The sequence below is a fragment of the Trachypithecus francoisi genome, unplaced genomic scaffold (genome assembly GCF_009764315.1).
Source record: "Trachypithecus francoisi isolate TF-2019V2 unplaced genomic scaffold, Tfra_2.0 Lachesis_group16, whole genome shotgun sequence".
Taxonomy (NCBI): Eukaryota; Metazoa; Chordata; class Mammalia; order Primates; family Cercopithecidae; genus Trachypithecus; species Trachypithecus francoisi.
The window spans coordinates 68861096-68877461 of NW_022681461.1; the positions used below are offsets into that span (position 1 = coordinate 68861096).

Genomic DNA, 16366 nt, shown 5'->3' on the forward strand with positions numbered 1-16366 from the left:
CCATCAATCTAGACTTACGCTCCCTGCCCAGCTTTGTGAAGCCTGGTCCTGTGTGGGTACATTTTTTTCCCACTGTGCAATTCTATCTTTGTTTTGTTTTATTGCTATACATACATACACTCACCATTTGCAACTTACATGCAGCCATCCTGAATGGGCTTCTGTTTCTTGCCTCCCAAAAAAAGTATATGTGTATATATATGTGTGTGTGTACATGTGCATGTATGTGGAATATCTATCTATCTATAGATTATTATATATTTATATGTAAATAGTAAAATATACATATATGTATGTTTCCACATATATGTGGGATAATAAGGAACATTTTAGAGCAAATCTTGGCCTACGCAAGCACTCAAGAAGAAATGTTAGCCATCATCAATGTTGAAAAATTGGTTGATTAGAATAAAAATGTTAATGTTTAGCTTCCCCTGAAGAAAATCTTAAGATCTGGTGCCATTAGCCTTTAGTTCCATGTGGCCAGAGCTGCTGGAGCTGTATCATAGCAGCCCCATTTTAATGGAGCCTACAGTGTTCCTTGTGTCTCAAACCCCACCTTCTCCCTATTGTTCTGCAACATCAGGGTATTTTTTTTTCTTGGGTGGGTGCTGCTCTTTTCCTTAGAGGTGCTGGGGATTTCTTTGGAAATCTCACTTTGTCTCTGTTTTCTCTATCTTGGTCTGTCTCTCTATATCTTTCTGTCTTTCTCATAATAACACAAAAACAACACAAGCTTTGTGAGGAGACCTGGATGCTATTTCCTTCACACTCAGCCAGTCTCTCCTATTGATGTTAGCCTCCTGGCCCCTGTGGGTATCAATGACCCCTGTTCCAGAGGAGACACCTGAGTGACGGGGACATTAGCTTTTTTCATTTCCTTTGAAATTTAATATTTAATCATTATTTCCTAGAATAAGTCAGGTGCCAGCTAAGCATTTTATCTACATGAATTTATTTCATTCCCTTATCAACTCCATGAGGTAAGTTCCATTAATATTCTCCTTTACAGAGGAAGTAACCGAGACCCGGGGCATTGTGTGACTTGCCCGGAGTCAATGCCTAGTAAGGGCAGATCCTGAATTTGACCCTACTTCCCTCTCAGTCCTAAGGGCCTGTCTTTCATCACTAGGCTGAATTCTCTCCCATGTTTGATCTGCCTGTATCTCCCTATGGGCTTGCAACACTATGACAGGCACATTGCAAGTGCACTTAGACAAATGAGATCAAATGACCTGGGGAATGTGGCTTGTACGCACCTCTCTGTGTTCCTGTAGCATCAGCTAAGACCTTAAAATCAGTGAGAAAGTAGTTATCTCTCTGTTCACCCATAGGAAGCAGCTTCGTGGTGAGTGAAGGGAGCTACCTGGATATCTCCGACTGGTTAAACCCGGCCAAGCTTTCCCTGTATTACCAGATCAATGCCACCTCCCCGTGGGTGAGGGACCTCTGTGGACAAAGGACGACAGACGCCTGTGAGCAGGTCTGCGACCCAGAAACCGGTGAGCCATGGGAGCCGGGATGGGGATAGAGGGTGGGAGAGGCTGGGTGGAAAGAGGTTCTGTGCTCCCTCTACCTAAAGAACTATGGATTCTGAGCCATTGACAAGTGACTGGATAAGAAGGCCCATCAATCTAATTAACACTAATCTATGTGCTGCCATTGCCTTTCAAGGGAGGAAATTCTTAGAGAAACACAGACTCTCAGAGTAAGAAAGGACCACAGAGAACATCTGGCCCAACTCCAGACAAGCAAAATGTCTGCACTTCAGATATCCCTGCATTCAGAGGTTATCTTCTTGTTACTACCTGCGTGATCTTGAGCAAGACACTGCCTACCTTTCAGTACAAGAGAATGAAAATAGCACCCAACTCACAAAACTGTCATTAGGATTGAATGAGATGCTGTGTGGAAATCTCATAGCATATTCATTCATTCACTCAACAGGTATTTCTTTAGTAGCCAGGCATATTTTTAGGTATTGGGAAGACAGCAGTGAACAAAATATGCAAAATCTCCACCCTCATGAAGCTTACATGCTAGTGGGGTAGACACTAAACATGCACTGTGGAATATAGTAGCCACTAGCTACATGTGGCATTTTATTTTAAATTAATTGAAATTAAATAAAATTAAACAAACATTCATTTTCCCAGTCATGCAACCCAGATTTCAAGTGCTCCATAGCCATACACTAGCAGCTACATTTCTGCACAATATAGATATAGAGTATCTTCATCATTCTGAAAATTTCTATGGGACAGTGCTGCAGTAGTCAAACAAGCAGGTAAATTATATGACTCTGTGAGGTGATGATAGATGCTGGTGTGGGGGAAAAGAATGATGTACAAAGCATGTAGAGTGCTAAGCTGGGAGTATGGGTGGAGTTTCATTATACACAGAGTGGTCGGGGAGGCCTCTCTGAGAAGGTGACATTTGAGCAGCCACCTTGAGATGGGAGAATAAACCATGTTAGTATCTGAGGGACGTGTTCCAGGCAGATGGAGATAAAAGAGTCAGTGGCGCAATCTCTACTCACTACAACCTCCGCCTCCCAGGTTCAAGTGATTCTCCTGCCTCAGCCTCCTGAGTAGAAGGGATTACAGGCACATGTCACCATACCTGACTAATTTTTGTATTTTTAGTAGAGATGGGTGGTTTCACCTTGTTGGTCAGGCTGGTCTTGAACTCCTGACTTCATGATCCACCCATCTCAGCTCCCCAAAGTGCTGGGATTATAGGCGTGAGCCATTGCGCCTGGCCTAATATGCTGCTTATTTAGCACTGGTAGTGGGGCCAAGATGGAGAGTGAGAAAGAAGGGGAGTAGGAGAATAAAGCTGAGAAGAAGTAGTTTTGGGACATGGTGGTTCTCAGGCCCTTGTATAGGATAATCTGGACTTCAGATTCTACTCTGGGGAAGATGGACAGTCTTTGGGAGATTCTGAGTACAGAAGCAACATGCTGTGACCTGCATTTGAATAGGACCACTCTGGCTGCTGTGTGGTGAATTGATTCAGGAGTGTTCAAAGGTCCTGTTACTCTAATCTAGGCAAAGGTTGGTAGTGGCTTGGACCATGGAGGTAAGAGACGAAGATGGTGAACAGTGATGAAATTCTGGATATATTTAAGAGTATACGCTCAACAGAATTTATTGCTGAGAATAGAATGCAAAAAATAGAGTGGAGTCAAAGATTATTCCAAATTTTTCAGTCTGAACAATGGGACACGTTGAGTTATTATTAACTGAGTCCGGGGATGCCACGGGAAGGTCAGGGTTGCGTGAGGAAGACAAAGAGTGCTGTTTTGGGTGTAAGTTCAAGATGAGTACTAAACCTCAACAGAGAATGGCCATTTGGGTCCTGATCTAAGAGCCCCCAGCTAAATTGGGATTCCAGCAGTAGAACGTCTAGTAACCCTTCCCAAATGGGAAATAAAGTGGGGCTGGGTGTGGGTGTTTACAGTGTGCCCTTCACGGGATGCTTCTTTTACCTGGTGGGCAGCCTAAGATCTGGTTGTCTGATGGTGACCCGGGAGATCACCTGTGATCCTGTGAACTTCTCACACAGGAAGCTTGATTACACTGGCTGCCACCCTTGGTGGTTTATCTAACCTGTGCACAGTTAATGCCTGCCTGACCATCAGTCATGTGCTGGGAGCCTGCCCTTGTGTTCTCCCCAACATCCAGGGCCTAGGATAGCCCCTGCTCCTTCAAACAGAAAGCACAGATTCAATTAAACACCACCATAGGAAACAAGTTCAAAGATTAAATACTTACAGATCCTGAGTCAGGAAGGCAATCTTCTGTCCCTGGGTCACAGAAGGCAAGAGATGGGGGATGACTCAGTTGCCAAATGTGTTAGTTTAATTGTCTTGACAAAACTCTGCCTCTATTCACCTTGTGTCCTAGGTTCTAGGCATACCACCCACGTGCAGGTTCGCTGAAGGCACCATGCCCTCACATGCCTCTGTCCCTTTCACAGGCTGTTTCTTCCCCTTGAAAATGTCTTTTTTCTTTTAATGGGAGAGCAGGGGCTTCTTTTTATTTCCTACACTTTCAGCCCAAACACCTTTCCTCCCACAGGTGGCACTCCTGACCCCCTCTCCCTAGCCCTGAACAGACGAATGGGCCCTCCCACCTACTGTCATAGCCTTCTGTGCTTCCATATGTCATGGCCTTGTTCCTCTACAGAGTCATTGTTCTTTCCTTGTCTGGAACTATCACCAGACTGTAAACTTTGTTGGAGCAAGGAGAGAGGTTCAAGATGTCTGTTTCACTTTTCTTGCTATCTTTAAACTTCAGCATAATGCCTGACATGTAATTAAGAGACAAAGAATAATACAAGAAGGAAGGAAGAAGGGAATTTTCCTCCCGATGCTTCTTGAAACAATTGTATATACCAATTCTAGTTGTTCCCCTTTTATTCACTTACATAAGAACTCAAGTTAAATATTTGGCAGATCTAGAAAAACTGGATCAGCAACAACTGTGCAGCATCCAGGTTTCTGAATTCTAGGATACCCTGGTCTTACTCTCTTATTCCAACACATCTCCAGCAGCATCCCTCTTTCCATTGCTTACTCTGCTTATACTCACAATTATTCCCCAAACATCCCCATGTAAAGTTTCACCTTTTGACTAGAGTTCAGCCCTTCTCTCCACTTGAAATGCCTCCCACCCTTTAATCATCTACCTTCCACAATCCTACTCATTTAATGTCTTCTTACTTCTTCTCAGTAGAATGGATAACTTCTTCTACAGAATCATCAGAGTTCTTTGTTGACTGAAAACCAGATTAAAACTTGAGTTAATGTTTGAAAGTTTGTCTCCCCTGCTAGAAAGTAAATTCCTTAGGGCCAGAGATCATATCTATTCCTATATTCTTTCCACCGCAATGCCCAGCAAAGCACCTTTCTCTTATAAGTCACTCAAGGCATAAATGGATAGGACTGTCTACAGGTGGAAAATTGAAATAGGAACATAAGATCCCTAAATATATTTTCATGGAGCTTAACTCAGATCTACTTTGTAAAATTTAGTTCAATTCATTAGATTCAATTCAAGCAAGATTTTCTTAATTCTACAACTCAAAAGTCGGTGTGTTAAGTATTATGGGAAATCACAGACAAATTGCACAATGTTCTTGCCGTCATGGATTTTACATTCTCACAGGTATAAAAAGAATCTGCTCATATATAGCTATTATCAAAAACACAGTGTAGTATAAATCAAGAACAATGCATTAACAAAGTGCCTCAAGCCTGAAGAACAGGGAGAAATGTATTCTAGATGGGGATTTCAGGAGACACGTCATGGAGAAGATGACCTTTTAGCTCAGCTTTGTAAAATCAGTAGGGACTATGAGTATGGAGGGTGCTTTAGCAGAGGGGACTTGATTTTTTCAAAAAGAGAAAAGTTTAGAATGATTCTAGGACCCAGAGAGCAGTTTAGTTGTGCTGCCATCTGGAGAATGAGGTGCAGGCAGAGCACTGGGAGAGTGGCAGGGGATAAAGTTGGGAAGGTAATATGAAGAGAGGTCTTTAAAAGGTAAGGATCCAAAGACTTTGAGAGCATCTGTTCTCACAAGTAGATGGGTCCACCTGTTTTGGAGAGCATCTAACTCCCTAAAAGAACAATTAGAACTTTCTCCACTCTTTGCTTCCCATCAGGAATTAGAATTTGGGGAAAGTCATGGAAAAACTAAAAACTAAACCCTGAAGCCCTATATACATTTAGATCTGGATATGTCAAAAGTAGTTTAGCTTCTTTTAAAGAAATCTCTCCTTTGTGAGTCAAATCTGTAGAGCCGGACAGAGTTATGGAGTCGAAGCATTGGTTATCATTCCCTAAAGCTTTTCTGGATGTGTTGATAAGAAGAATTGTTTCTCCCAAGTGACAAGGAAGGAGGAGGAAAGTGGAGAAGATGCTACAGCTGAAACATTTATATAATTGTCTTGGTGCACACACGAACCTGGCCAAGTTTTCCTGGCTGCATGCCACAGCCCATCTCCAGTGTGTTTTTCCAGGGATTTCAACAATTAGTACCACCCACAGGGATGACTATGGAATTAGATCCGTGATGTGCTGGAGCCAGCTCACGTGGCGTCATAAGAGTTGACTGTTAACATCTTTTCCCAACTCTTTGTTCAGCGATGGCATGTTGATAGCCTGAAAATATGCTGTGGTGAGGATGTTTACACCAACACAATTGGTAAATGCAACAAAATCGAGTTAATTTTTTTTTTTCAGAAAGATAATCATTAAACATTTACCAGCACAACACTGGATGAGATGAGAACAAACCAATGAAAGACCAAGGCAAAAAAGTGGCTAGTGGAGACCTGAACATGTCACCAGAGTGACATTGTGCTCCTTCCCAGGATAGACTACCATTATCTTCATCTCTCTGAGGACAGAAAGTGAACATCCAAGGACTACTTGCTCTGGTCCAATAAAATGCAACACCAAGCAGTTGAAATCATTAGGCTTTGACTTTCAAGAATATCAGTGTGGTAGTGTCTTATTGTGAAACAGCTTTATTAAAGTTCTGCACATCTGTGGCATCACACCAAGTTCTGTAAATAAAACCTTTGACAATATGGTCTATGACACATGAAGCAAATGACAGCAGAACACTAACTCATTCTTTCATGTGTTTATTCATTCACTCAAGCACTTAGTGAACCAGAGTAGAATTGGAATATCTTCCTGAGTCAGACACAGCCAGGTTTAAATTCTCTCTTCTCTGTTTCCTGGTTGTAGGGAGCTGGGTAAATCATTTAACATATTCAAGCCTCATTTTTTATAACTAAAAATGAGAAGAATAACTTCAACTTTTTAGAGTTGTTGTAAGGATGAGATGAAAAATAAAATTTAAAATTCACTGGTGCAGTGGATAATATATGGTGGAAACCCAATACAAGGTTTTCTCTTATTTTTATAATCAGTTATTCAGTCATGTGTATCTTCACTTATTAGTTCAATAAATATTTCATGAGCTGTTTAATCTAACAATGTGCATAGCATTAGATTATGTGAGAAGAAAATATAATATAATCTCTGCCCTCTAGTAGCTAACCAGCTGAAGGAGGAATTTAGAGTAAGCTAGACCTTCCTATCTTTTATTTATTTAGTCCTTGTGTGACTTCTGAACTTTTGCAGTGAAAAAAATTACTGGCCAGGCATGGTGGCTCATGCCTGTAATCCCAGCACTTTGGGATGCCAAGGCAGGTGGATCACTTGAGGCCAGGAGTTCGAGACCAGCCTGGCCAACACTGTGAAACTCTGTCTCTACTAAAAATACAAAAATTAGCTGAGCATGGTGGTACGTGCCCGTAATCCCAGCTCTTTGGGAGGCTGAGGCACAAGAATTGATTGAGCCAGAGAGGTGAAGGTTGCAGTGAGCTGAGATTGCACCAGCGCACTCCAGCCTGGGTGACAGAGTGAGACTCTGTGAGAAAGAAAGAAAGATAGAGAGAGATGGGGGAGGGGGGAGGGAGGAAGGAAGGAGGAAGGAAGGAAGGAAGGAAGGAGAAGGAGAAAGAAAGAAAAGAAAGAGGAAAGAAAGAAAAAATAAAATAATTACTAACCTTCAACCTTCAATCCTAATGTCAACTTTGCCACAAATTTGCCATTTGACCTTGAGTATGCTACACCATTAACTTCAGATTCCTTTTCTTCAACAAAGTGATGAGTGGGAACATACTTTTAGTGCAAGAAGAGTTCCTAGCCATCATCTAGTGTAATTAAATGAGGAGATCAAGAGCCACCAAGGCTAAGCCCATTGCCCTGTGTCACACCATAAATTAGTGGCATGATACAAATTAAAAATCTAAATAATTTCTGGGATATTTTCCAGCTCAAAATCTATGTTTCGATGACCTTTTAAGCACTAATAACTTAGCATGTATGTATGATTGAAACAATTTGTAAATGGCATTTATACAAATTGAATTTTCTTTCCACAGTTGATATGAACTTCAGTCATGTTCACCATTGCATTCAGTTTATTTCCATGTCTTCAGCAGTCACTTTTCATTTGTAGTAGGATATGAAATGAGAATATACTGTATGTGGTTATGTCATATAGCAATCTTATACTGTATTAAATATTTCTAATGCTTACAGATTGTTTCTAGTATTTGCTGAGCTCTATGTTACTAAAGTTTAAAGGGATACAGGATTTTTATGAAGCTATAAATTCCAAGAATCTAAAGTGATGGAGAAATTCCCTGTTTTGAAGGAAATGGTATCTTTAGGGCTTTCTAGGTGGTAGAGCATATATAGTGAAGTATGGTAATAAGTAGGTAAAATCCACAGTAAAATATGCTGATATTTGTCTATAGAGAACCAACTTTCTGGCAGACTGAAGAGGGGACATTTGTATATGAGTATATACATTATAGAAGGACTTGGTCTTTGCTCACCTTGTTTATTGCTGTATCTGGAAATGAAACAGTTCCTGTATCAATACATCTTTTCTTGGGTGGGTGGATGGATGGATGGATGGATGGATGAATGGAAATCAAGTTTCAGCTGCTAAAGTGTCAAGGCTTGTTCAATGAGTAAGGTGTAGGCTTCTTGTGTCAGCACCATGGAGAGTTCTCAGGGTGCTGACAATACGCTGGCTAAAGTGTGTGTTTGCTAAATTAACACTTTCTCAGCGATACCTAATCTTTTTCTGAAACTCACCTTCTCCCCTGCTTGAGCAGCACTGGTCTTTTCTGAACTCAAATAAGGTAAACTCTTCCCTTTATACGTTTAGAATTAGTCCTTGTTTAACCATGCTGCTATTCCAGAGAGCCTCAGCTGGGGATATCCTCCATGAAATGAGTCTCTCTGATCCTCAGAACCCATATTGCTCTCCAACTCACCACTCATTTGTCATGAACTTTACTAGAACCTGAATTAAACAGAACTCATCTAAATTTATTATCGATTAATGAACATGATACCTTGTTATTCTGGCATGAAAGATAATGGAATTAAGCTTTTTAAAATCTTTTCCAACAAAAGTAATTGAAAGAACAACAAGAAACCAAAGTTTTCTGCTTACATTCCATGAAACAAGTCAGTAACTCATAAATCCCATTCCTCTCATCAGATTAATCCATCTAATGCAGATTCATTATCTATATGTAGCAGATGGAGTGTTAGACAACAACCAAATACAGCTTATAGTCAAAAGACGTATAATGGAATTTTGGTGAGATATCAAGAAGTACATGAACACTGAAGTGACAATAACAACATCTAAAATTATTAGGCACTTATTGTGTATCAAACACCATGCAAAGACTTTATATAGCTATTCTCAGTTATTACAATAACACTTCTAGGTAGTTATTGTTGCTTCGATACAAGTAGCTGTGTCTTAAAGCAGTTGATTGACATTCTCAAGGTCATATATTTACTAAGTATCACTGCTGGGATTTGGCCAAGCTGCTGTTTTAAGGAGTTGGCATGTGAGGAAATTTGCTTAGCATTGAGAAAAGAGAGGCATTCTGGGATTCCCCCTTTGATAGGTATTTGTATAGAATTCTCAGAGGCAGGCATGAATCCTTTGGACAAATAATTGACAGATTAAGTTGACTTGAAGAAAACAAAAATACTGAATTGAATTGAGGGCAAGGAAACAATACAGAATTGAGAGGTAGAAGAAACTGTGTGACAGCATATATGAGTTGTAGGGAAACTACTTTTTGTCTCTGTTTGGTAGTTTTGATATATTTGGTTTAAACGTGTTATAAAATGTTATGTTGTAGAAGATGTTTAAGGTCTTTTAAGAAAGGACAATCTGTGTCTAGGATGAGGCCATAAAATTTCAGGGAGCCTGCAAAGCAAGCAACAGGCCTGACTGTTCAAAAATTTAGAAGGTCAAGAAGGTTAGGGTAAACTACAAAAGAGACTATGAAAACTTTTTCTTATTGGGAACTTGCCAGTCCCATTGAAAGTCCAAGGCAACCTTTGCTTCTGAACTTGAAAGAAAAAGGTTGTCAGAGATCTGAAATCTCACACCACAAAGCTGCATACAGGAAGAAGGTAGCCTGAGGTATTTCTGATGATTATACGTACAAAAAAAGGGAAGTGCTCAGCTTTTAAGACCAGATTTTAACATCATAAATACAATCTACTGACATTTAAATTAGAGAGTATATTTAATTTTATCCAAAAACTATGTTAAAAAAAATATTGGTTTTCTAAAAATGGCATATGTCCTACTATTTAAAAAATAAATCCAGGAAAGTTCTAAATATATATGTAAAACCTTACAATAAATATATTATCAATAAATAAATGTATGGGAAAAAAGATGATAATGAAGCCTAGGTTGGAATTGAGAGTGTTAGTAGACTATAAAGCCATGTTGTAAAGAGTTCTATATTTGTTAATGGTGAATCATTTCTTCTAGCCAATGTAATTGCATTAGTGATGGTGCTGTTTCTTCTTCATGGGACAATCTGTTCCTCATCCAGCCCCACTTCTTATAAACTGTGTTCTGTAGTTGGTTCACTCCTCCTTATCCTTCTTGTTTCAATTTAAAATGTCATTTCCTCAAGGAAGTGACTTTCTATACTAGTTTATTTCCCCAATGTGTTATGCTCCATTAGTGCTCTCTATTTTTCCTTTATAGTAAATAGCAATAATGGTGCACATTTATACAGTGGCAACTGTGTCAGTCACTCTTCAAAGCCTTTACATATATTATCTCATTTAATCTCTCAATAACCATGTGAGGTAGATGTGATTATATTTTAAATAAGTTAAGATACACACACATATATATAGTTTATGTACCACTAAGAAAAAATGCTGCCAATAATAATAACCATACTATACCATACTATACTAATAATTATCATATAAGTCCTCATTTCAGGAATATTAAAATATGGGGACTGGGTGTGGTGGCTCACAACTGTGATCCAGCACTTTGGGAGGTCAAGGTGGGAGGATCACTTGAGGCCAGGAGTTCAAGACCAGCCTGGGAAACATAGTGAGACACTGTCTCTAAAAAAAATTTAAGAAAATTAGCCAGGCATGGTGACATGCACCTATAGTCCTGGCCACTTGGAGGCTGAGGTGGGCAGAGCACTTGGGCCTAGGAGTTCAAAGTGTCAGTGAGCTATGATCGCACCACTGCAATCCAACCTGGGTTACAGAGTGAGACTCTATATCTAAAAAATAAAAATAAAAATAAATGAAAAATGAAAATAAAAATAAAATGTGAGAAGTTGTGTGCCTTAGAATTAATGTAATGAAATAGTGTTATCATCTCCTTTTACAGGTGAGGAAACTAAATCACAGTTAATGGATTTTTCCCAAAGTCATTTAGGAAGTGATAGTGTCTAGATTTGAATCTTACAAGTCTGGCCTTAGAATTTACCCTCTGAACTACAACCCTGTGCCATCAACGCATAATTACAACCTTGAATGATACATGTATTTGTGTCATTCTGTGTTCAGTTACTAGCTATCTAAAAATCTGTGTGCCTTATAAAGGCAAAGATTGTGTCTGCATTATCCACTGCTTTTTCCTCATTCCCAACCCATCGTGCAACACACTGTTGATGTTTAAAAGTGAATGGTGGAATGAGCTCATGAAAGATGAAATACTGAATTCAGAGAAAAACTCCATGGCCTCTAATCCGAGCTTTGTAATTTACCCATGGTATGACCTTCGACAAGTCTCCTTTTCTCTATGAGCCTCAAATTCTTTATTTATAATACAAAGGGCATTTCCATTAGATTTTCCCTGAGTACTCTCCAGCTCTGAAATTCTGTGTACTGAAAATCTTTACTGAAAGCCAGTATTCTGGCTTTGAAATATGTAGAATGAAGAAAACCACTGATTCCTGATCTCTTGAAGGATAGATAACATGTACACCCATGAAACGTGGACTAACACAAGTGTTTACACTTAATAAGCATCTTGTGGTGGTCAAGAACTTGCACTCTGGATTCAGATGGATGAGGATTCAAATCCCAGCCCACTTGGGTACTGCACGACTTTGGACACTTTGCTGACCCTTCCTACACTTCTGTTTTTCTCAAAGGTAAAACAGGGGAAAGATTATCAATATGGCAGACCTTGGAGGGTAATTATGAGGACTGAGCTAGATAAAGTGTATTGTGCACTGAGTACAATACCTGGTAGTTAAAGCTCAACAAACATTCGGTATTATCATAGCTGTGACTAAAACATGGATTGAGTGAAATGAATATATCCTAAAAAAAGGTCAGTTATTGTGAGCCTTAACAATCAGGGAAAGCTTCCTCTGGTGGGGGTGGAAGATAATAGAACTGAATCATGAAGCAAAAGAATTATTGTGATAGAACTCCACTGTCCAATCCAGTAGCTATTGGCCATTTTTGGCCATTTAAATTAAAATATAAGCTAATTAAAATAAAATAAAATGTAAAATTTAGCTCCTCCGTCGCATTCACCATATTTGAAGGTGCTCAGCAGTCACATGTGGCTGGTGACTTTCATATTGGAGAGATATAGAGCATTTCCATTGTTGCAACAAGCTCACTTAGGCAATGCTGTGACAGAGGGAAGAGCAGAACTACATTTCATATATATTTCATTTCATTCAAAATTGTTATTGAGTGGCAAAGCTGTGTTAGACACTGTGCTGTGTTTATGTATGGATATTCAACAGGAAGAAAATTCAGACCCACTGCCTTACCTAATAATGTTTAGTCCAGTGCAGAAGTCAGCAAACTATAGCCTACAGGACAACTGCTGGTTTTTTGTAAATTAATTTTTATTTAAACACAGCCATGCTCATTAGCTTACATATTGTCCATGACAGCTTTTGTGCTACAACATCAGAATTGAGTAGTCACAACCCTATGGCTTGTAAACCTGAAAATATTTGTCATTTGGCTCTTTACAGAAAAATTTTGCCAATTCCTGATCTATTGAATTCCTTTAATGCTTTGATGTCCAAGTTGAAAAAATGGCTTTGGTATTTATTATTATTTATTCATTAATGTATTTGTTCATTCAGTGTTCAGTATATATTTATCAAGCACCTAATTTAAGCAGGATGTGAGGCTCTGACAGAAGAAACAAAACAAAACAAAAAAACTCTGCCATCATGTAACTTACATTCTTGTGGGGCAGGGGACAGGCACAGAGTTAAAATATATATAGTAATATAGTTAAAAAATATATATATATATCATGTACATACTATATATAGTACACATATTTACTATATATACGTTTATACATTATACTATATATACATATATACTATATATACAATATATAAATTTATACATATATACATTTATACAGTATATGAATATGTAGAAATATAATATACTATATATAATATGTGATACACTTTATAATGTTATTTACTAAATATATTTTATTACCATGTATACTAAATACAGTAATTTATATATTTTATTACTATATAGTTTATATAGATACTATATATTGTAACATATATTTTATTACTATATATAGTATCTATAGTAATGAAATTGTATTGCTGTATATACCATATATAGTAATAAAATTATAGTGAATAACATGTGATAAAGTGTATCACATGTTAGAAGATGAGGGGTGTGTGTGAGAAGCCTGCAGAAAGAGGGGGCTGTACATGTTGCAGAAATGGTTGCAAATTTGAGCAGACTGTTCAAGACAAGCACAACTGAAAAGGTGCGGGAGCAAAGCAGGCCTTGCGGATATCTGGGGAAAGCATGGTGTAGGTAAAGGGGACAACCTGTGCAAAGGCTCAGAGGGGTGATTGTGCCTTGCATATTTGAGGAAGATCATAGAGGCTAATGTGCTAGGTTGAACTGGGTACTAGAAGGGTATTAGGAGATGGTATCACAGAGTCATCAGAGGACCAGAATCCCTGGGTGAGCCTTGCAGAACGCTGTGAAAACATTAGCATTTTCATTTGCTCTGAATGCAATGGGGAACCACTGGAGAAGTCTTAGCAGAGGGGTGACATCATCTAACTTCTATTTTAAGAGTATCACTCTGGATCTCTATTGAGGAAACATCTGTAGCAACAGAGGTAAACATGTTGGAAGGGAGACTAATGGGAGGACTGATGTGATAATCCAGGCCAGAGATGGTGGTGGATTGGATCGGGGTGGGAAAAGCCAAGGCAGAAAGAAGCATTCAGAATCCAGATATTGTATTTAATTCTTTGCTATTTAGTGTGCATCACTTATGTGCCAGGCATTGTGCTCAGTATCGGAGTTAGTTAGACAAAGAAGCCGCTGTCTCTGGCCCAGGGAGATTCTGGTGAACTGATTTCATGCTTTGACATCAGAGTTGAGGAATCTGCTCATTGTGTGTCCCACATGTGTTTGAGCTCAAGACCCAGTTTTTATACCATCTCTAAAGATAGGACCTAGGAGATGACAACACCAACTTGGGATGAAAGGAGAAGAGAAACACTGAAATGGGTATGTGATACAAGTGAGAGGGTGAATAGAGCTTTGCTGATCCTTTTGTGAGGCAAGGCTGGGACCAGAATGAACTGAATGAGGTGCCTCAGGCAAAAACTTCAAGGAGGCGCTCATTCTTAGATGGTAACCCTGTCCTTACACAATTCTAAATGCCCTCTTAAATGTGGAGGGGAAAAATATTAATTAATGACGCTTGCCTCTCTAACCCTTCTGAGAAGCCTTTAAAGACTCCGCTGAGATGACAAGTAGGGCTGGGCACTGTGGGGGCATAGAACAAAAGTCTCCAGGGGTGAGAGGAACCCTACAGATTATCTGGCCCAAGGCTTCCTTCTACACCTGATTAGCTTGAGGTTTTGGGAGAGTTCGTTTAGTAATTCAGTAACTTAGTGGCTGAGAGGAGGTTGCCACACTACCATAATGGTGCTTAATTTCCTTCCTCTTGAGAACATATTAAGCAGTCAAAATATTTTATCCTTGGGATGTAAACCCCCATCCTCCCAGCTCCAAACTTGAGCCATTACCTTTTGCATGGCCTCTTGCCACATGTGAAGATGGTACTGGTTTCTGCCATTACTTTTCTGGTCTTGTCTTGCAGGAATGTGCTCAGGTACACTCATTCATAGAAATAAGTGTTTCAGTGCAGAGGATCTGGGGTATGTGAGTTCCTCATAAATTTCATTAATGTCTTTGTTTCATAGACATCGACTGAGCCTGAAGATTGAGTCAGTCACTGGGGAGAGAAGCAAAAGATACACCATTGGCCCTTTCCAAGAGCTCATGATCAAGCTGCATGAATGCTGCGCTGTTTTAGAGAGGCAGTCAGGGCAACATGAAAAGAGCCTAGGACTGAAATCAGACAGACCGGGGCTGAAATCTTGCCCTGAATGCAATGGGGAAACCACTGGTGGAGGCTGAGCAGGGGCTCTGCCTCGATTAGTATAATTTTGAGCAGATCACTTAATTTCTCCAAGCCTCAATTTCCTACTTTTTAAAATAAGATGGAGAAGTATTCACCTTTGTTAAGTTATTGTGACAATTATTATCAGTACAAAGTACCTGCTACATTATATGGAAAATATATGTGTTCAACATATGGAAATTATTGGATCAGGGACAAAAAGAACCCCCCAAAGCTGGCAATACTTAACACACAAAAGACTTAATCGTGATTAAATGGGAGGCATGAGGACAGATTTCGGTGCAGAAAGGACCTCTAGGAAACCATTTAAAACACAGCACTTAGCAGTAGCACTTGCCTTTTCTGGTTATTTGATACTGCCTGTGGGGAGCCTGCCCATTGCAGCACACTGGCCTCTCTCCTTTTGCTTGACCGAAGGCAGCATTTGATTCAGTGTGGATGACTAAAGGCCTCTGACTAGAAGGAGTATGTGTTTGTGTGTGTGTGTGTGTGTGTGTGTGTGTGTGTGTGTGTGTGTGTGTGTCCCCACCTTTTGGCTACAGTACTGAATGGTCTTTTATGTCCCTGCCTTTTGGCTACAATGTTGAATGGTCTCTAAAATTTCACTAGATGGTTTGTATTTCTACCAGAAAATGGGAGTATGTGATGGGCAGTTGGGGTATGGATTTATGTTGCTAACACCAGCACTCTTCCTTTGGACAGGGCATCCAGAATTCAAAATGCCCCACACAACTCAGGTAAGGTCAGGTGACCTTACCCAGTGTGGTGTAAACAGCCCATCACACTCTCCAATGGCTGAAAATGAACCTGACATCATATGAAGTCTGACTCTACAGTGAAGCCTGATACAGGCTGCTTAGACACACGTTGCTTAATTTTAATTATTCACAATGATTCTCCATTATATCCCAGGAAATGTACTGTAAAAATGTTTTGTAAAAGAATGAGAGCCTTGGTAATGGGAACCTGCACTGTTCTTCTATTAAATCATTGCCGGAAA

General features: G+C 39.6%; 1 protein-coding gene across 3 annotated transcripts in view; it reads left to right on the plus strand.

Moving 5' to 3' along the window:
• ASTN2 (astrotactin 2) overlaps positions 1 to 16366 on the plus strand; it is a 1009693-nt gene that overhangs the window by 419934 nt on the left and 573393 nt on the right. For all 3 annotated transcript variants that reach the window (XM_033237645.1, XM_033237646.1, XM_033237647.1), the window contains one exon: positions 1335 to 1502. In XM_033237645.1, coding sequence (XP_033093536.1) covers positions 1335 to 1502 — 168 coding nt within the window. The remainder of the gene's footprint in view (positions 1 to 1334; positions 1503 to 16366) is intronic.